Genomic DNA, 21,710 nt, shown 5'->3' with positions numbered 1-21,710 from the left:
ATCTTTTTACACAAACACATAGTCCTTTCTCCCACTCATTGCAAACATGTTCCAAGATATCTGTTGACTGCATTTTTAATGCCTTCTTTTAAATGTAATATGGGTTTATTAATTTTTCATATGTATGGTGACTTTTGGGACACTATTATTTCACTATTTGCAGTAGGAACATACTATGCTGCTGCTTCTTGGCATAATACAAATATTTGTTTTATTTCTTTGTTTATTACTTTTACACTTTAACCCAATGGTTCTTAACCAGTGGGCCGTGAGGATGAAAATCTGGCCCACGAACCTCCTTCCTCTTTATTTATTTTATTTCCACTCCTTTGGTGCCACATGCCACTCCTTCCCATATGACCATGGCACATGTTCGGTATCAGAAACTAGAGCTGATGTGGTCTATCTAATGCAATTTTCTGTCTCAGCACCACAAACCAAATCTAAAGTTGACCAAAAACCGATTTGTAATCTTTTTGGTGCTAATGTTGGAGAGTGGTCCCTGGTCAAAGTGGTCCCTGGTCAAAAAAAAGGTTGGGAACCACTGGTCTAACCTATATGACACATTCTTAAGTGTTATTATATATCACATACCATGTTTAACTTCTATACCTCAGACTACTGTGGCATATCAGTTTGCATTCTGAAGTACAAAAATCAAAATGTTTAACAGGTTTAATAATAAAAAGGTAAATATCATAGTCTCAGGAAAAAGAAAATTAAGCTTTCCTTATCTCTTATTTTATTTTCATTATATCTTTCTCCCAGGACGGGCATGAAAGGCAGTTTCCAACAGAATTAGACAGAGTGCCAGCAAAAACACAAATAAATTATACATATAAAATAAATGAATGAATAATACATATAAAATAAATAATAATTATCCTATTAAAACACAAGTTCACTTAAAACTGTTTAAATTTGCACACTAATGATAAATCAGAATTAAAATAATAGAAGTCAAACATATTCATTTAAACACCTAACTATAACTGGCAGTGGGGTGTTGAAATCCTGCCTGTATTCCAGTTGTTACATCCTTTAAATAAAACATAAAGCCAGTATTTCAGAATCTAATTAAAATGTGTAATGTCAAAGAAACCCGTTCCATCAACAAATGGAAAGAACATACTCCTGTGTCTTTATTTTCTCCAAACACAGGTTTCCTATAACTGGTATGTAAAGTGAATTTCAAAGTATTTGTGAGAATATAACATGGCTTAATTTGTTATGTTCCCAGGATTACATTCAATTTAACCAAGATGTAAGTGTAGATAAGATTACTGCAGTGGTTTACAGAGGTGAGTTATTAAAAATGACATTAAATGGTCAGAAAGGTCTCTGTGTTGCTCTCTCCTATTATTTAATCTACATGCAGTTCTTTCTTCACATAATCCAACAGGCTTCAACTATCTGAAATGGCAGGACTGTGAGTTCTTTGCTGCTGCAATCTGTTTCAAAGGCTGGGATTAACAATTATCTGAGAACAGCGTAGGAGGAGCACTGAATGCTCATGATTGATTCAGGGTACTGAGGAAGGCTGGGAAGATGAGAGTGTGGGTAGTTAGTAGCAACTGTAATTAATGGATTTGATGATATCATAGTATCTTTTATAAAGTATGGCGACTACAACTTCATGAAAAACATCAGTAGATAGATAATTTAGCTTTGATATATTGAAAGGGAAAATTGATCAAGGGGAAATGAAACTCGTCCTCACTACCACCATCCCAGCACAAACCAGACTTTCATGTGTCCTGATCTATTACACAGAAGGTTGGAGAAATCACAGTTGTCATGTGACTTTCCACTTAGCAGTATGTTCAATGCATTTATCTCAGACAACAACACATGCTTCCATATACTTCACAATGTCCTCATTGAGAGCAATAACTGGAAATGACAACAGGATATCCAGTTATATCTCATCCCTCTATATATTTTCTGTTCATTTATCCTGAACAGGTGAGTTGTGTATGCATTAAGTCCAGTCGTGTCCGACACTGGGGGTTGGTGCTCATCTCCATTTCCACATAGACACCTCCAAGGTCATGTGGCCAGCATGACTTCATGGAGCGCTGTTACCTTCCTGCCGGAGCAGTACCTATTGATCTATTCACATTTGCATGTTTTTGAACTGCTAGGTTGGCAGAAGCTGTTGTGTATAGAGGGACCAAATATGTCCTATGCGGCTTGATGAGTGTTCCTTAAGCCATGCAGATGGCATGAGTGAAGATGGTTCCTGACTCAGCTGGGGCCCTCAAGAAGGATTCATTGAACCTTATGAATCAGCCAAGTCTTTGCCTGCTCCAAGGTCTCAGAAAGTGTAATGTGGGAAAAACCAACACTTACTGAACCAGCTGGGATCTGATACCCTAAGGAGTCATAGCTCCATCCTGATGCTATCTGACTCATGAAGGGTCTAGTTTGCCACCCATCAAATTATAAAGCTTGACACCTGTTTAACCAATGAGAGAACAAAATAGAATCAGTCCTGAACTGGCTTAGAACAAGTCTGCCTAGACCTTAATTGTATCATTTAGCCATACTATGAATTTATTTGCATTTATTCTTCCATAGTAATATGAGGAAAATATCTAATAAGCACACGTACTATTTATACAGAATACAGAAAATATGTTGTTTTTGCTTCTCGTTATATTTTTTAATCTAAAATCTTCCCCACAAGCTTTCCCTCATGCCACCTCCTTGCAATCAGTGTGAATATTAAAGGCTTTCAGTGATGATGGCACTTTTTAAAGTACATTTTAAAACCTGGCAAATATTCTAACATGATTTCTCATTTTATTTATTGTATGCAACTTTATTGTGAAGACCAGTTTCAGACTCCCAACCAAACTATGCATTGCTTCCTGTCATTGATTTGACCCATTTCTCAATTAAAATAATAGCCACAGAACTGTGTTTTTCCTTTTTCTGTTTTAAATACTAGCTGTTGTTTAACTGAAATGCACAAAACTGTGTCTCCAAAAGTGTCTCTATATCCTGTTTTAAGTTTCTTAGGATCATATGGACTATCAAAACTTCCAAATAAGGGGAACAGACATTCCGTGTCACTTTTGATAACAGGGGAAGGGCTTTACATGGGCATCCATCCATCCATCCATCCATCCATCTATCTATCTATTATCTATCTATGGGATTTCTTACTGCTCAAATACTGTACAGTATGCCATAGCTGAGACCATTATTGTGATTTTTTATATATATTCTGGAGTGAAGCTGAGATGAAACAGCACTGACCTATTTATAATCCCTTAAGGAAAGTAGACTGACACCTGCTAATTAAGGTACTCTGTGAATTTATAAAATTATTGAATATCTTAGCTACTGCATGTATCAGTACAACACCACTGAGATAGTGTTTTAGCTATCCCTTGTTTTAAACCTTGTATCATGGGAGGAAGGAGAAGCATGTTACGTTTTAATCTGAGGTCTCATCATGATATGCAATGTGTCTGCTTGTATATCAGAGTGGAAAAGTCTAGAAAGTTTCATAATCATAGCTCAGAATTCTATTAATATTTTCTCTTGAATTCTTCTTCCATAGTCAACTCCATAGTCTTCCTGTATTTGTTATAGGAGAGATGTCCTGTCAAGTGGTTTTGGAACTGGAAAACATCTTGAAAATTGAAGGACTAGGACTGGAATAAGAAAAAGGGGAGGTTGACTTATACCAGATCGTATACTGCTAGAGCAGATTGCTAAGAACTTAGACAAGGGTGGTATTTCACATCACCAGCTGCTAGACACTTTTAACAGGAGATTGCAAGAATTGAACATTCGATTTTCAGTACCCAAAGCATATCTTCTGACTTACTGGGTTTCTCTTTTTAATTAAGTTGATATTTTGTTACGATAGTACCATGACTATATATGCAGTATCTGGTAGAGGGGCAACATTTGTCTACTTCTAATGGTTCTTGCAGAATAGCTTCTGCAGTGCAGGTCCTTGCCCACCTGTACAGTTTGGGGATGGAGCCCACTGGATCCCATCAAGCAATGTACAGCTATTGCACCCAGGTGTACTGGAAGTGTCCTATGATGGAGCAAGGAGAACATGGGAGGCTTCCCGTATTCTTATTGCCAGCAATGGGACAGCATTGGGGAAGAGGGAAGCCAAGCAATGACACTTCCCATCATATGTTGGGGGAGCTGGCGCTGTGGGAGATGCAGGGCTCAGAGAGATGGATTCCTCCACGAATTTGCCGCGATGCCTGCTGAATCCCCCTGCTTCCACACATGTTAGGGCATTTAATGTGATGAGGTCCTTATTTATCTTCTTCAGATCAGCATAATATTGTTTAGTATATTTTTATTTTTCTTCATTACTTTACAACCAAAACCATCACTTCCTAAAACATCATTTGCTTTGTTTATACGACAGAACATTTTTGGCAGCTTATGTCATGAATATGTATTTTCATGTTTCTAGCTTAATTTTACTTGTTTCACTCATTTCATGTCCTTGTTTTTCCCATTTCTTTCAAGTGGGATAAAAGGCTGTAATTTCTGTGCTTTCTTGTAGCTGTGCTTCAGCCTATTCTAGATGTTTGCAAGTTTGCAAGAACAAGTTCAATTAAAGCGAAATTTGAAGATTATTAGTCTATAAATGTTCCTTATTCAAAAATGAACATCATCTTGGGGTACATTGATACCCCTTATTCCCCCAAAGGCCATGTGCCGCATCCTCATCTCTCCTTCACAGTTCACAAAGCAGGGAGGATGATTGTTAGAAGCCATGGAAGTAGATTGGCCCCAAGGAGATCCTGAAGGGCCACATTCCCCCAATAAAATCCTTTTTGCCCTTTGTGGCTATGGGAAGCATTTTTGCCATGTGGGACTTATGGTCTATTAGGGCATTTAAAGGCAGAAAAGGCCTTTCTTTACAACAGGAAATATCGGTGCCATGGGGTTTTAATCTATTCCTTTAAAAAAAGGGGGGGGGGGGAGTGAACTATCCTGTACTCTCGTAGTTGGAATGAAGTTGGGGGAGAGAATGTTGCATAAAATGTCCCACATCCTCTCAAAGGGATTTGGAGTCAAAAATGCCTGAAGAATATCCCCCCCCCCCCCCGGCAAAAAAAGCAGGTAAGAACTCTATCTGGCTTGTGGGTCATGCTTTCGCCATCCCTGCTTAAAGTAGGTTATGTGGAGAGCCTACACTTTGCTTTTAAGATGCTTCTGGGAAGCTTCTAGGGAACATTTGGGCTTCAAAGTGAGGCACTTCCTTCTACAAGTCTTGTTTTAAAGATAAATCACATCACACACACTTAGCCCCATGAGGAAACAGAAGGGGACACTCAGTGGAGAAGGAATAAAATAGAGCGAGGCTATGTGTTGCCACGATGTAGGAAATTAAAGATGACCAAAGTGTGAGGAGGAGTTGAAGATGGCCAAACTCATTTTTTACTTGTGAATGCAACAGGCTGGCTCTAATAACAACGACAACAATAACAACAACTTAATTTTTGTATCCTGCACCATCTCCCTGAAGGGACTTGGGGTGGCTTACATGGGGACTCATACCCCCCAACTGTCCCAATTTGATATTTATGCTCTGTATTCATTATAGCTGTTGTTAAAAGGTCCAATTTTTATTTCTTTTCCCATTTCTCCCCTTTTTCAATTTCAATTGCTGGAAACTAAATTCAAAGTGCTGTAGTTTACACTCAGTTAAATCAGAAGGTGGGTAGGGAAGGGAGTAGTTCTCTCTCCCCCCCCCCCCCTTTCTTCACAGGATCAACTGAAAGTAAATAATTTCAGCTTGTTTTTCCTCATCAATAACTTTCACCATCTGAAACATACTCTGAGGTTCCTTGGTCACATCTGTCCCACTTTTCATCTGAATGCAAACATGGAATTAGATCAAGGAAAATTAAACCACTAAACAAGGTTATTTAAAAAAAAAAATCAGTATCTCACAGTGAAGAATTCACATCCTACCCTCAGTGCTAATTTATTCATGTATTCTCCCATGAGCAAGTCAAATGCTTGCTTGTGGGGAAAAGTACAGTTGCTCAATGCCATCACCTAAGAATTGATGGATAATAATTGGAATGTAGTGTAGATAGGAATGAAGTCAAAAGAGTTTGACAGGGAAATAAGCCTGAGGTTTGCAGTGTTAAATATGCTACTTTCCTCCACTATGGTACTACCCCTAGACATGCGTAAATACTAGCCTTCACGCACTTCCATGGTCCTATTCAAGTATTTTCCTAAGGAGACTGATGACAGCAAACAAATCTTCTACATGGCAGCAACCAGACATATTGAAATGAAATGCTGGGGTTATCTGACATTTCAAAACTTCGATTTTAGTTATATTGAACTCCAGATGCAGAGCTAGTACCAACTATACCTGACTGACCACTTTGTCTGACTGGAAATGAAATTTGTTCTGAGTTCAGAGACACAAGTGTGAAAAACTGTGTTATATAATCTGTTAGAAACCATTATCTATTTCCTTCCATAAAAGAACTAGAAAGTCTTGTATGGCGGGATGCTTTCACATGTATACAATATACATGACATGGGAAAATGTATATAGTGGATCCTAGGGATCTGCTGGGGTTTGGTTCCAGGACTACCCATTGATACCAAAATCCACGGAGTCTTAAGTCTCATTATATAAAATGTTGCAGTAAAGCAATATTCTGTATATAAAGTGGTAAATGCAAGGTTTGCCTTCTAGAATATTTTTATATACAATAGATTCTCAGTTAACTGGCAACCACTGGAATTTGTAGATGCCAGATATATTTTCTGGTTGCTTGAGCATTACTCTAGACCTAATATAGGCTTATCATTACATTAAAATAGGCCTAATACTGTACCCCATAATATCATCATCGTGTGCAATCACTCATGGTCAAATATGAGTGTTTTCCAAAGGTATTGTGGGAGCTGAAAATAGAGCAACTGATCTGGGAGACAGTGATCAGACATTCACACAGCACTGCCAGTTTTACTGCTTCGGTATATTATACATTAAAAACAGCTTTTTACATTCAAACTGTAAAGGGTTCTGGTTGCCTGAGTTCTGATTAACTGAGAGTATAGTGTATATACATAAAGAGTTTCATTTAATCAAAACAGAAAAGAAAAAAAAGCAAATCTACAATCAAGTTAACAAAACAGAAAGAAGATTGCTAAAAGCTTACTATCTTTAAGTTACAACATAAACAAATCGCCCAGTTAAAAAAATAATGGACTTGGTGGTACTGCAATGTCAGCTGTACATAACTGTTTTGTTTTGTTTTAAGAATTTTTTTCTATCAAAATCTGCCAGGACCCGAGCAACGTAGGTGACAAAGACAATACACTTTTGGCTCCCTCTCTACTACTCATCATTAAAAAGTTGTTTTACTCTTACATTATAATGTTATACTGTAATTAAGTCATTAAGGAAATATCGCCTCTTCCGATTTAACTACTGCTTGTGAGGATTTGAAAAAGGACACCATGATATGGTGGGTTAACTGGAGAGGCATGTGTCAGCAGCTCATTGGCTGAGCATGCCAGGAGCCAGAGTTCTGATTGGCTGCTGACTCTGGCTAGTTGCTGAGACCAACGGTTCTAACTGTCATTTGCCATTTTTCTCACTTTGGACAGTGAAGAGATAGTGCTGGCTGCCAACTATCTTGAAGATTGATCATTTTATGGCATGAGGCATATTTCCAAGACTATTTAAAAAGACAATTTTATTCCTCTGTTCTCTGCCTGAATTTAAAGAGATTGAAATATATATATTGTTACCCTGTTTGAACATTTGAAGTAAAGTAAAGATACTGTTACTTGTTACACAAGCCTGAGTGATATTTTATTGTATTGCAGGATATATCTTGGTTTAAATACTGTGGTAATGCTTCTGCTTATTCACATTTACCAACCCTCACACTACTTTCCTATATTGAAGGAAATGCTTCTTTCATATATCTAAACATCAGGACCTCTACAAAGTTGGGGATATTTCTAATTAATTTTTTAAAAAACCTGAGAAAATACTTCTCTAAGAATCTCAAATCCTCTATGGTCAATTTCTTCCAGAATTCTAAAAAGATTCCTAGAGAGATCACATTAGTTTATTTTGTGAATAAATCAAATCAGCCAAAGTTAAACCCACAAATATGGAGGGCCAATTGTACAATGTATTGCTAATACAAAAGGAACCTCCATACTCAGTGACTGCAGAATCATGTTGTCTTTGTGAATGGGATATGATATGGTGGATCATCTTTTAATCCCAAAGTGTGTCTTACGATGACATTGACTGGGACCTCTCATGACATCCTTTCTCCTTGGAGGAATGTGTTGGGACACATTTAATTCTGCCACTTTTTACTTCTAGTATTATTTAAGAAGCTGTCTCCTGGATTTTAATCCTCTTAGGGACTATAAAGCTATCCTGTACAAAATACATGTGTGTAAGAAAGAGAAAAATTGTATAGCTGAACAAATTCAAGGATTAAAAAGCCTTCAGCAAATTCATACTCAAAAATACAATGTTTTTGATGGCAGAGGAGCATCCCAGTTGATTACTTATTAACAGAGTCCTTGATATTAAAGATAGCTGCATTTGTAACATTATAAAGGAAAATGACTCATAAAAGAATAAAATGGAATGATGTCTACTGTTTTCCCATTGCCTTGTTGACATGCGTTTTCTTTTTCTTCCAGTCTGTTCACAGTTCTCCAAGGGAGTCTACGCTATCTTTGGCTTTTATGAGAGGAGAACTGTCAACATGCTCACATCCTTCTGTGGGGCACTCCATGTCTGTTTTGTAACACCCAGCTTCCCCGTCGAGACGTCTAACCAATTTGTTCTTCAGCTGCGCCCAGAGCTTCAGGATGCTCTCATCAGTGTTATAGAATATTACAAGTGCCAGAAATTTACATACATTTATGATGCTGACCGAGGTGAGTGTGAGAAAATAGAGACAAGGCAGAATTCGAGATGGAGATGAATTTGGGTTGGAGCCTTGGGAACCACTAAGGCCATGGATTCAAAGCTCATTTATGCTATGAATGTAGGTTGCGTTAAACAACCCTGTACGTTGTAGCTTCAATTTAGGAGTAATAATTATGACCTACCTTGCATAGAAAATATAGACATACTCAATAAGCATTGGTTACTGCCATGCTGTTCTTAAACTGAGACTTGCAGGTAGAATGAGTGTGTTTTACCTGCAAACCATAGAGGAGAAGGTGGCCCATGGATGACATGCAGCCCCATGCTATTTATGAGCCCCTAGGATCATCTTGTACCCCCATAAAACTCACATTTCTGTTGTTAAACTAGTTGCATGAATACAGGTTTCCATATACACAAACACTGCCTTTTTTTAAGCTTATAAGAAGGCTGGATCAATGAGCAAGTAAACTTGGCCAACTTCGAGTTAATGTCCTGTCTGAAAAAAAGGCATCTTCATAGATTAAAACAGGCAAGGGTTGCTGAAAATGCAGCAAAATGTGATTCGTGGTCTGAAGGGGGAGTAGAGTATTTTAATTATTCTTAAAGGTTTAAAATGGATAGGCATGCTAACTGGTGTAACTTTTCTAGGGCCAATGAACCAACCAAGGACTCCTGATCATCTCCTAGATGCTGCCAGCCTTTGAGGCCGTTTCTTGGTTGCTCCCAAGCTTTGGAACTCCCTGTCCTTATAACTTAGACTGGCACTTTCAGTGTCTTTTAAGAGAGAAGTAAAAATGTTTCAGTTTAGAAAAGCATTTGATTTATATAAGGTCCCTCTTATCAAAACAATGTCCTTGACCTTGCTAATTGTGTGTGGGAGGGCATGTTTAAAGATACATAGGTTTTAAAATGTTGGTTTTAAAATGTTGGTTTTAACTTTTATAATCTTTAACTACAGTATGTGGGTTTTCTAATTTGTGGTAAGCTGCTTTGAGTCCAGAACTTTAAAAATGTCAAGATAGAAATTAATAATAATAATAATAATAATAATAATAATAATAATAAATAATAAATAATAATAATAATACCATTCAGCATTTCATAGATGAAAACCAAAATAACATGTGGTGTAGTCAAGATGGCAAAACTAATGAATTAGGAAAAACACACCTGGTACAAGAGACTGTGGTAGTTTGCATCTCCTCCTCTCCTCTCTCCCCTGCCATAAATTAAATGCAAACTACCTTTATAGTTTAAACTTAGTTTGTAGCAAATGAAGTAAGCCAGAAAACAAAGAGGCAAAGCAAGAGGAGGAAGAGGAGAGAGACATTTTAAGAGCAATGGAAAAAGTATGAAAACACAGAATTAATCAAGACTGTCCCTACCAAATTGATACAACTGGAGGACTATCAGCCTCATCAGATGATGTACGAGTACTTTTCAGCGCCATGTGCTGGTTCCTCTATAATTTTTACAACGGAGCCTGCTGGCTCCCATCTCATGACATAGACCTACTCCCTATGGGGCTCCATTGTAAAACTATAGAACTGGCACATGCTGCCGCAGTGGCAACATGGGATGTGTCCCATGCTCAATTGGAGTCAATTACCAGGCTGTGGTGAAGCTAGTTAGTATCCAGCTGCATTAAATCACTATTGACCAAGAGGGCATGAATTCAAAGGCAGCCCAGGTCAGAGTAAGCTCCCAACCATTAAGGTCTTGCTTGCTGTCAACCTATGCAGCCTGAAAGACAGTTGCATCTGTCATGTAGGAAATTTAGGTATTGCTTTATGTGGGGAGACTAATTTAACTAATTTATGATGCCATAAAACTGTCCAGCAGTGTGCATAAGAATGAGGAAATACTCCATCAAAGGTCCTGGTGTCACAAGTGGACAGTGAAGTGGCAGCTCCCCTGTGGCCAGAACCAAGCATACCCTCATGAAGCCGGAAAAGCTGGAATGTTAAATTGCCTCTATGTCTGTCTATATATGTTGTATGTCTAAATGGCATTGAATGTTTGTCATGTATATGTGTATTGTAATCCACCCTGAGTCCCCTGCGGGGTGAGAAGGGTGAAATATAAATACTGTAAATAAATAAATGAATGACTAATCGGGGAAACGGGCGGCAGACACTTCCCCTCATAGGATGAGATAGGGAGGAAACTAGGTGATGTGGGGCATAGGGTGATGGGTTTCCCACACCCCACCCCGGGCACTGTCAGATTCGCCATGATGTATGGTATTTCCGGCAGCCCATCTGATAAAGTTGCAAGTAATAATTATGGCAATATATTCCATTTCAACTGCCATGGCTTCTTCCAATGGAAACCTGAGGTTTGTATAAGCACTGAAGGTAGTTTCCTGGTTGAGAATTTTGAGGGGGCTCACTAAACTACTAACCCCAGGATTCCAAGGATGCAGCAATTGCAGCTAAAGTGGAATTGATTTAAGGAACAAACATACTTTATTATAGAACTCTATTCTAAGATACAACAATAGATGTAGTGAGAGGAGCATTTCCCTCCCTCCCCCCTCCCCCACTTCTCTCTCCTGCTGTAACGGGAGTCCCATGGAGCCCATCACATGATGTAGGGCAACTTTTGGTGAAACTCCATGGAGCTTCATTCCAACAGTGGAGAGAAGCAGAACCCAAATTCACCCCTGAGGATTTGGGTGTTTACCTGACTACTCATTGAACAAAGTGAAGGGGAAGAGGAGAACGAAGGATTTCATTTATTGTGTAAAGTAAAATAGCCAGCAACAGCTAAGAAATATTACTTTTTAGGTGAGTTTCTAATATTCCCCACTCTTCATGCTTGCTGGGGAATTCTAGGATTTGTAGTTGAAAAAAATAATTTGTCCAAGTTCTGCCCAAATAATTTATAAAGTCTGTGTTACTATTAGTTATCAAAAAATGAGAAAGCAGCCCAACCCCCCCCCCCCCCATTCATTATAATTAATACTGGAATTAATTTATTCTTTTTTCACCCTGGTCTCTTCATCTCTCCCCACAGGATTGTCAGTTCTTCAAAAAGTGTTGGATACAGCTGCAGAGAAAAACTGGCAGGTGACAGCTGTCAATATCATGACAGCAACAGAAAAGGACTACAAAACACTGTTCCTGAATTTGGAAAAGAAGAAAGAAAGAGTCGTAGTGGTGGATTGTGAAGCGGAACGACTGAATGCCATCTTGAGCAAGGTTGGTGCTAACACAAAGTACTACTGATACAGGAATCAAACAACAAAGAAACTTGTGATGCATGGAAGAGTAAAATATTCTTTATACGCTAATAAATAAATAATTCTTCATGGTTCTTTAGGTTTTATGGAAACTGCACATTTTGCATGTTGAAGTAGGTGTGAGAATGAAATGGAAGCAAAGAAATTTCAGAGACACAAGAAGCTGACCTTTATACTAGATATTTTTGAAGCTGACCTACTTTTTTGATCCTGATTTTTCTTTGAGTTTTCTATTTGGATAGAAACATATAAGACTTGTGTTTGCCTCTGGTTGTTGTTGTTGTTGTTGCTTGCTTGCTTTCAAGTAATTTCTGATTTATGCTGACCTTAAGGTGAACCTATTAATGGATTTTTCTTGACTAGATTTGTTCAGAGCAGCATTGCCTTTGTTTTCAGAGCAGCATTGCCTTTGTGTTGTGTACTGATGTTTTTAACCTGTTAACTGTTTAATTGCTTTTATGTATGTATGTATATTTGACATAGGCATCGAATTGTGCCTTCTTTTGTAAGCCGCCCTGAGTCCCCACTCGTGGGTGAGAAGGGCGGGGTAGAAGTAACTGAAATAAATATTTTTTTTTCTGACTTAGTCTAACCTGCCCAGTGAGTTTCCATGACTGAATGTGGATTGAAACCCAGTTTTCCAGAATCAGTTCAATATTCAAGCCACTACACACTGCTGGCTTTTCTGCAGCCATGCATAACAGAAAGCATACGATTTAAATAGTATATGAAACAATAAAATACAACTAAATTTAGAAATAAAGAATGGAAATGAGGCACCTTTGTTAACAAATCCCCAGTTTAAAAGCATTAATGAGCTATTTAAAACAATTGGATGAATAAAAAATTACATCATCAAGAAGACCACAAGGATGATGCAAAAATAGCTTTCTCAAACAGAATTGAAGTGTATTCCAATACACTTTACTATTGAAAAGAGTCACAAATAACATTTATTTGAACAAATCTTACCATTTGAGCCCTGAAAGTTTTGTTTCCATCAAATTTAAAATTGTGCTTCACAGATCTAATTGCATGTGTTTCTTACCTGAAACTCTTTTTCTTCAAAATCTGAAACTAGTTTTATTAGATGAGCATGTTATAGTCATACATTAGGATCTGTGATATAACAACCTCCAATAAATCCTTATTGAGAGTCAAGAGTGGTTAACCTCCTGGTTCAATCTCTTTATTCTATACAAAAATGTATAACTAGCAGCTTTGAAAATATTATTATCAGTTCTCTCGAATTAATATAACACCATGCAATCAATTTTGAATATGACACACACCAATGATTATCAAGTGTATGTTAAAAACTGCATAGTAACCAACAAAATCTAGTTATAGAAAAGAGATCCAAGTGGTAGTGTGCAAGTTGGCAGGCTTGTCTGCAAAAAGAAATGGATGGAATTCGCAAATCCATTTACAGATCATATGTTTGCTCTGATGCATAAAATATTGTCCATAGGAAAACAGCTGCTGTGTTGTGACTCTGGGATTAGAGTGTTTATCAAATTAATCTCATTGTTCCCTTGGGTGTCTCCCATCTGTTTATTTGTATTCACCTGTTGCCTTTTAGCTCCAACATGAACTGTAATTTGTATTGCTGGAGAGCTGCTTTTTCATTGTAGAGGCATTCAGCAGTCACAAATCTTCCTCAATTCTCCAGTATAGGATACATAACCAAAAATTTATTATTTATTTATTTATTTGCTATATTTATATACCGCCGTTTCTCAGCCTAGCCGGCGACTCAACGCGGTTTACAACATAATATAACAATCAACAGTAAAAAGTTAAAAGCATAAAAAACATAAAAAACATAAAAACACAATTCATACATCAATGCCAATCCAGTTCGACTCTTAACTAAAAACGTGATCCAGTTCGTCATCCATGTTGCCAGTCCTTTAGTCAGTTACCATTCGTTGCATTGGGTTAACCAAATGCCTGCCTAAACATCCAGGTCTTCAATCTTCTTCGGAATATCATCAATGAAGGGGCTGATCTTACCTCCAAGGGCAGGGCGTTCCATAGCCGCGGGGCCACCACAGAAAAGGCCCTGTCTCTCGTACCCGCCAGCCGCACCTGTGAAGCAGGCGGGATAGAGAGCAGGGCCTCCCCAGAAGATCTTAGGGTCCTGGCGGGCTGATAGGCCGAGATACATTCGGATAGGTAAGTTGGGCCAGAACCGTTTAGGGCTTTAAAGGCCAACGCCAGCACTTTGAATTGAGCCCGGTAGCAGATCGGCAGCCAGTGGAGCTGGTGCAGCAGAGGAGTTGTATGCTCCCTGCGCTCCGCTCCCGTTAGTATCATTGCTGCCGAACGTTGGACTAGTTGGAGCTTCCGGGCCGTCTTCAAAGGCAACCCCACGTAGAGAGCGTTGCAGTAGTCCAAACGGGATGTAACCAGAGCGTGGACTACCGTGGCCAAGTCAGACTTCCCAAGGTACGGGCGCAGTGAATAGTGAAAGGGAAGGAGACTAGGTTTGACTCTCAAGCTTTAATGAAAGTAATGCGTTATTTTCTCTAGGGAACCAACTTTCATCTTTGGCTACAAAGTAGGCTTCAAATGAAGAACTTTCTAATGTGTTATAGTAATCTAGGTTTTGACCTTCCTGTGTCTGGAGCTTGCAACCTCAATTCTTACTTTTTTACACCAGCATATTTAACTTCTTTTAGAAATTAACTTTCTGTACATTTTCTTTGATTTTCCAAAGAGGTTGTATTATCTAGGGATCACTGGCAGCTTATGTGGCTGAAACACCTTTGCTATCTCTTTGAAGGCCAAGTTAACTGCTTTACAAAGAACTCTGTGAAAACATGGATGCACACCCTCCCAGCAGTAAATGTTGATTTTATAAAATAGAAGTGTTCCAATTATGTATTCCATGTATCCAGATATCAATTTTATTCTTGTCTATATATAATTAGAACACCCAATTTTCCTAAAATAAATCAGTATAAGTAGCAGTGGTGTTTTTCTCCTGAGCAATCAACATATTGAGTTCTTGTGGAACTACAGCTTGAAAGAGCTAATCATAAGCACAAAGATTTGATATAAAAATTATGGCTGAGCTCATATTTGGTGGAATTGTCCTAAAATTGGAGGGAACCTCAAAGGCCATATAGAACCTCATCCCACACTGTCCCATGGAAGCCATCACATGATGCAAAGCCATTTCCAGTGGTTGCCCATGGGACTCTGTTATGGCAACATAGGGAAATGGAGGGAAGACAGTGTTTTCAGCAGTTGGGTGCTACCTGACTCCCAATGAGCAAAAAATGAAGAGAAGTCCAATAGAAGTGGGGAAAGGTGGACAAAGAGCTTGTGACGGCAACTGACAGTTGCCATCACAGATAATGGAAAGGCACAGGACCTCGATGGTAGGCAACAAAAGAAGATGATTCCCTTAATTTTCCACCAGTTCCCCCCTCCCTCAATGTAATAGGGTCTATACCTTAATCCAACTTTCTCACATGAGGGTTATATACAAACAAACTAAAATGCTCCGCAGAAAGTGTTACACTATTGCACTGTAGCTCTAGAACACCTTTTCACCCAATACTACACAATGTTCAGATAACCGAATAAGTAAAAGTTTATTAATGAATAAGTATAAAAGAAAAAAAGCAAGTCAAATAAGAAGCAGCAAAAGTACAAAAAGTAATCCCAATGAGATCAAGAGTTCATCAGTTTTTGAACCAAGGCATCAAAAAGCAAGCCACAGAGCCTTTGAGTTAATACAAAGCAAAAGAATCCTCAAGCAGGATATTGTTCAAAAGTTATATCCATAAAAATGGAAACAGGAATATAAGAAAGGCAAAACCTCCAAGAACATGAAGTCATAAACAGGAATCAAACCAAGAATATTGAAATACAGGAACCAGGAACTTAGGACTAAAAACAGGGAGCTGTTTCCCCCTTTTACATTGTTCCCACTAAAGGCCTGAGAGCCCAGAAACCACTTAGAAGACCTCCCGCCCTCCCATGATATCACTTTGCACACATCTGGTTTTTATCTCCTTATCTCTAAGCCTCTGAGAAAAACAAGTTTGTCTTTGTTTTATATTCCGCCTCCTAATTTCCCAGTGCAGCAATGATCTCTCAGTGCAATAATTAATAATGCAAGTTAGAATTGGAATGGATCCTGGAATATGCTTTTGGACTGTGTGATTGTTGCACCTCAGCTAGAGTTCACCTTGATCAAGCACTCACCAGGAAGGCAAGCATAGTTATAAACAGTTTATTGATAAAGCACACACTGTAAAAGAATAAAACCCCAAATATGTAAAGAGAGAAAGAGTCCCGAAAAACCAGAGATAAATTAAACATGAGCTTGATTAATCCAAGAAACAAGGAACAAAACATGAGCTTGAGTCCATGGTAAAATCCCCAAGACTGGTAGCAAAACTTGACTAGGAAACTTGGCTTAAAGCTTAGATGTCACCAGGAAAAAGGCAGGAACTTCTTTCTCCATTTGCTATGTTGCTTCATCTGAACCTAAGAGTTTCCTATCCCTAATTAAGGAGAGCAATACATGAAGGCATTCTGTTGGCCTTGGGGACCTTGTCTTTGGCTCTCTTTCTCAGGCTTCCATTTCCCATGGCACCGCTTGCACCTGGAATTCTTCCCCCGCAGGAGCAGCCTTGATGCTCTGTCCAACCCCCCCCCCCCTCCCCCTTTGCATCAGGTGAGTTCAGGTCCTCCTCCCTTCTCTGCCTGTCAGCTTCTAAAGCAGTTTTATTTTCACAAAGAGAATCAACATCTAATTCAAAATCCCCCCCCCCCCCCATTCTTCCAACCGGGGAATCACCATCCTGTTCCAGCATCCCATCAGTCTGAACACTTCCAGAAGCACCAAATCCCTCATTCTCATCATCAGCTGGCTGAACTACAACAGTGATTTTATGTAAATTTTTTCAGTGATATGTTTTTATTATGTGATTCTAAAGTATACGTTGCTTAAACTTTATATGTACTCAAGGCATTGAATTGTCCCTTTGTTGTGACTTGCCCTGAGTCCCCTTTGGGGTAAGAAGAGCAGGATATAAATGTGGTAAATAAATAATAATTTCAAGGCTACCTGATCTGTAAAACCCTTCATCTCCCACATTCTCCTCCATAGGCCACTCTGGCCTGTTCTCATGGGAACTGATATTATTTTCTCCTATTGCCTGGAATGGTCTGGAGATTCCAAAACAGCTCTCGCCAGGACTCTGCTATCTTCCACAGACTCTTCAGACATTACAGGTTGCAACCTATTATCCCCTTCCTCATCCTCTGAGCATTTAGAAAGCTCATCTGATGATTGCCAGGCTACAGCACATTCAGCCTCTGATAAAAGTTCTCCAATGAAAGTATGAGCTGTTTGGAAATTGAAAATGCTGCCTTGGAGTGTGGTGGAGTTTCCTTCTCTAGAGGATTTTAAGAAAAGGCTGGATGTCCATTGGCCATTTGATTCTATGGTCCTGTATGGCACAATGGGGTTGGACTGGGTGGCCATTAGGTTGTCTTCCAACTCTATGGTTCTAAGTAAAGTCCATCGCCACCTGAGTCACCAACTTCCATTCTTAAATGGAAAAAGAGATTTAACCTAAATATGAAAACAAACTTCCAGATGGTTACCATTAGGAAGTTTTCTTTGATATGTAGGTGAAATCTCTAATTTTTTCCCATTTGAATTCAGTTTGAATTCAGTTTGAATTTCCCATTTGAATTCATTTGAATTCAGTTTGAATTCAGCTCTGAAGCAGCAGACCACAAGCTTATATAAAGTCCGATTATATAAATGTTGTAGTAACATGGTGTCCCTTTACATAAAAGGTAAAGTAGAGGTTTGTTAAATGAGTTCAAGGCATGGATGCAGGATCCATGGATATGGAGGAGTAACGATAATAATTCTCTGTATCCCATTGAACCAAAATGAGTGTAAAAGAGAGAAGTTAATTTTTTTAAAAGGTCAGCTCACAGTGTAAATCATATATAGCCTGATAGAATAATTTAACCAGGGGCCTGTGGCTACTGAACAAATGTTTTCCTATGCTTAATTAATGGCCAGGGTAGGCCTCTTTCAGGAATTATCACAAGGCAGAAAGAATGCAGAGAGATGCCCTCCTCCCCTGCCCCAATGATCTGTTTTTAGAAAAAGGAAATTACTTTGGGAGAGCCAGTCACACACCTCCCACATAACATTTTGTTTGGCCCCAGGAGACTAACTGACTCAATCTGGTTTCTGCCCACACACACAAATTGCTGATGTATAACGCCAATAACTCTTATAAGTGGAGTGGCATAGCATTTTCTGTCACAAGGCGAAAACTGAGAGAGTTAGCTTAGACACTACATGCAGGCATTAAAATAAAATGAGTAGCACTCAAGCTTAGTTGTTGGATTTTCTAGTTTGCACACATGTATGGGTGCAACCTCAGCCAAATGGAAGTACCTCTGCCAACTAGAGCTCTATTCACACAAAGTTTCTATGGAAACTGCCCCCACCCCCACTCCACACAGCTTGTTTTTCAGTAGTTGGTTGTTTTTTAAAAGAAATAACAGAACATCACTCCACATTTCTACTGAGTAGTCACTAAAATGGTTTCACTTGAGGTAACTTCTAGAATTGCATGTCTTGGGCTTAGGGACTTTTCCTAAAAATAAACTTACACAGCTAGAATTATATCCAGCTTGTCTCATCCTCCACAATACACAAGGTTAAAATCATTCTGATAGCAATAACTAAGAAATCAGAGACAATAAATTTTGACATCTAGCCTGAGAAGATAATGTAAACACCAATTCAGGAATGTTTGTTGGATGAAAAATGATGATAGCACATGAGCAATGAACAACCACAGTAAAATCTATGTTCGAATATATTCGTGATTAAACTATTCTATTCAGAACCTGGTCTGTTGGAATGTAGAGTGGAAATATAATTCTTTCAGTAAAGTTGGATCCTAGATTTATGAGCATGACTTGCTAATTTTCCTGAGGTGACCAAGAAAGGCAATTCCCCTTCACTACTCTGCAATGATAACACAATAAAGAATCTCATTTTCTTCTGAGTAACATTATGTTCTCTAAACTATTTTGAATTTTAACTAGCATTCTAGGCTTCAGAAAAATCCATGTAACTGAAATGAACCTTTCATGAAAGATCATTCTGACTTGCAGCAGTTCCACAGTCATTTGCTTCACTCATTATTTAATTATCCTACCCAAGAGATCTGCCTAGTGTGAAAGGTGGTGAAGCTTTACTTATTTGTATCCAGAAGTGTGAACAAATGTCTGCTATGATAACACTAATTGAGGTGTTGGGATATTAACATAGGAGTCAGACAGCTTTTAACGTATACTCAAGAGCATTTCAGCTGGAAAAGGCTAAGGCAGGTGAGCCAGTTAATACATGAACAAATGTCCAATAACTGCTAATCCATTTGGTGATAATTGTAATGCCAAGGATCTTTATGACACTGTTTAGCATTCCTGCTGATCTCACCTGGGTATTGGTGCTTAATTGAAAATCTGTTCACATATCTCCACTCTATGGTCATGTGCTCTAAAAGGAACTCCACCCATCCCCCAACAACTCTGAACTTTAATTTGTATTGTGTCTATGCTTATTATTAACTGGAAACCTAATAAAAATAGAGGAGGAAAAGAGGAGGAAGAAAAGGGACCTTCTAACACAAAGAAATCAAAGCTTCTCTCCTTGGCTAACATCACTCCTCTCCTTTCCAGAATAGGCATTAGCATAAATCTGTGGGTCAATGGGAATCTGAGAAGAGCATGGTACACATTTATCCAAACAAATGGATGTGAACAGAAAGCAAAAAAAGAGAGAGAGAGAGAGAGATGTAGAGAGATGCAACTAACTTTACCCTTTAGAAAACACCTCTTCCATTCCACACAAAGGCAAAGATGTGTATTATTGGCAAGGAAACATGACAGCACAATGGGCCAGTCAATATTCATATTGATAAATAACAGTAAAGCTGCCTGTATTTAGTCCCATGACGATATTAGGGAGAGAAGGCTCAAAGAACGCTAATCTTCTCTATTCAGAGAGTTCTCGTACAAACTTACTTCTCCAGAGTCATCTTCCATGCAGACTAGATTTCAGTGCTCTGAGGCAACATTTGTTCTCAAGACACCGTGCACCACAGACACAGTTCAACGCTGTTGGGTGCATTGCATGAGAAGGTATGACTGACCTTTATTCAATTTGACTCAAGTCAGAAGCTGAAATGTTTCAGCTCTTTAGCCCTAGTGCATAAGGTTGAGAATGTTTGTAACATTTACGATGAAGATCTACTTTCTGCAGGCTGCAGTTGGAACAGATCTGAAAGGAAATGCCCTGAACACGGTCTGGGATATGGAGAAGTGGGGGATAGCACTACATGGATTTGCATTTTAATATTTTCTTCTGAGATTAACGTGCAAATTAAAATATAACCATATTTCAACGTTTGTAATTTTATTACTTTTGCAATGTAATCCTCTGATTAAAAGATCCATACAAAATACATACAATAGGACATAGGGAACAGTTAAATGTATAAGGGAAAATAATGTTGAAAGATGTCACACTTCGTGCAGCACATGGTAGTTCCATGTATCTCTTTCTTGGGTTATGTGCAGCCACTTTTAAATGCATTCCAGACACATAATCATAATTTAAATGTATGTTTTAAAAATAACAACTATACAACAAATTACATACTAAACTGGGCACATATCTGCTGATCACTAAAAGGCCATCATCCAATGTGCTGTCAGTACACAGTTTGATCATATGATTCCTCTGCATATGTGTAGGATTCTTCCTCTCAGGTGTATTGCAAGCTTAGTTGCACACCCTAAAGCCTTAAAGAAAAAAAATATTAAGACGGATAAATATTAGGCATGTGCGATCGATAAAAAACGTTTCAAAATTCATTGCAAAATTAGGGGGTGTTGGCATTTCATTTCTAAAGTGTTTCTAAAGTATGGTTAGTAAACTTTCATCGCTATCCTTAGGAACTGCCTCTCCTTCTCCCATCATCGGAGGTCGCAACGACCAGCCCAACGTGACTTACTCCATATACCGGGTCCTAGAGAAGTGCACTTGGAAAGTACCAGACGCAGGGCTTTTTCTATTTCTGCCTCTGCCTTGTGGAATTCCTTGCTACCCTACATGAAAGCCATGCATGACTTAGGGCCTTTTACTCTCGCACTTAAGACCTGGCTTTTTATTAGAGCATTTGATCTCTGTTAATTTTTAATTTCTGTATGTATGTATTTTATCTTTTACAACTCAGCTGTAAATCGCCTAGAGCATTCTTGGATGGAGGGCGATTAATAAGTAATTAAATATAATATGATATGAATATAATAATGAGAGTAATTAAATTTTGTTACTTTTTCATTATAGTAATTGTACTGGAACTGTATACGTTCCCCTTTCTTTTGTTAGGCTTACTCACCCACAGCTTGAGAGTAGCCATTTTTATGTTAGTTTTATGAGGGGGAAGTTTAAGAAAACCCTTC

At 38.5% G+C, this 21,710-nt stretch overlaps 1 protein-coding gene across 7 annotated transcripts in view; it reads left to right on the top strand.

Annotated features, from left to right (window-relative positions):
* The window catches only part of GRIA1 (glutamate ionotropic receptor AMPA type subunit 1), a 280,772-nt gene that overhangs the window by 137,043 nt on the left and 122,019 nt on the right, over window positions 1-21,710 (top strand). For all 7 annotated transcript variants that reach the window (XM_060765501.2, XM_060765502.2, XM_060765500.2 and 4 more), the window contains 2 exons: window positions 8,701-8,940; window positions 11,954-12,138. In XM_060765501.2, the coding sequence (XP_060621484.1) occupies window positions 8,701-8,940; window positions 11,954-12,138 (425 nt within the window). The remainder of the gene's footprint in view (window positions 1-8,700; window positions 8,941-11,953; window positions 12,139-21,710) is intronic.

Source organism: Anolis sagrei, chromosome 2, assembly GCF_037176765.1.
Source record: "Anolis sagrei isolate rAnoSag1 chromosome 2, rAnoSag1.mat, whole genome shotgun sequence".
Classification (NCBI taxonomy): domain Eukaryota; kingdom Metazoa; phylum Chordata; class Lepidosauria; order Squamata; family Dactyloidae; genus Anolis; species Anolis sagrei.
The sequence above is the reverse complement of the archived record's forward strand: the minus strand, read 5'-3'. Positions and strand labels throughout refer to the sequence as shown.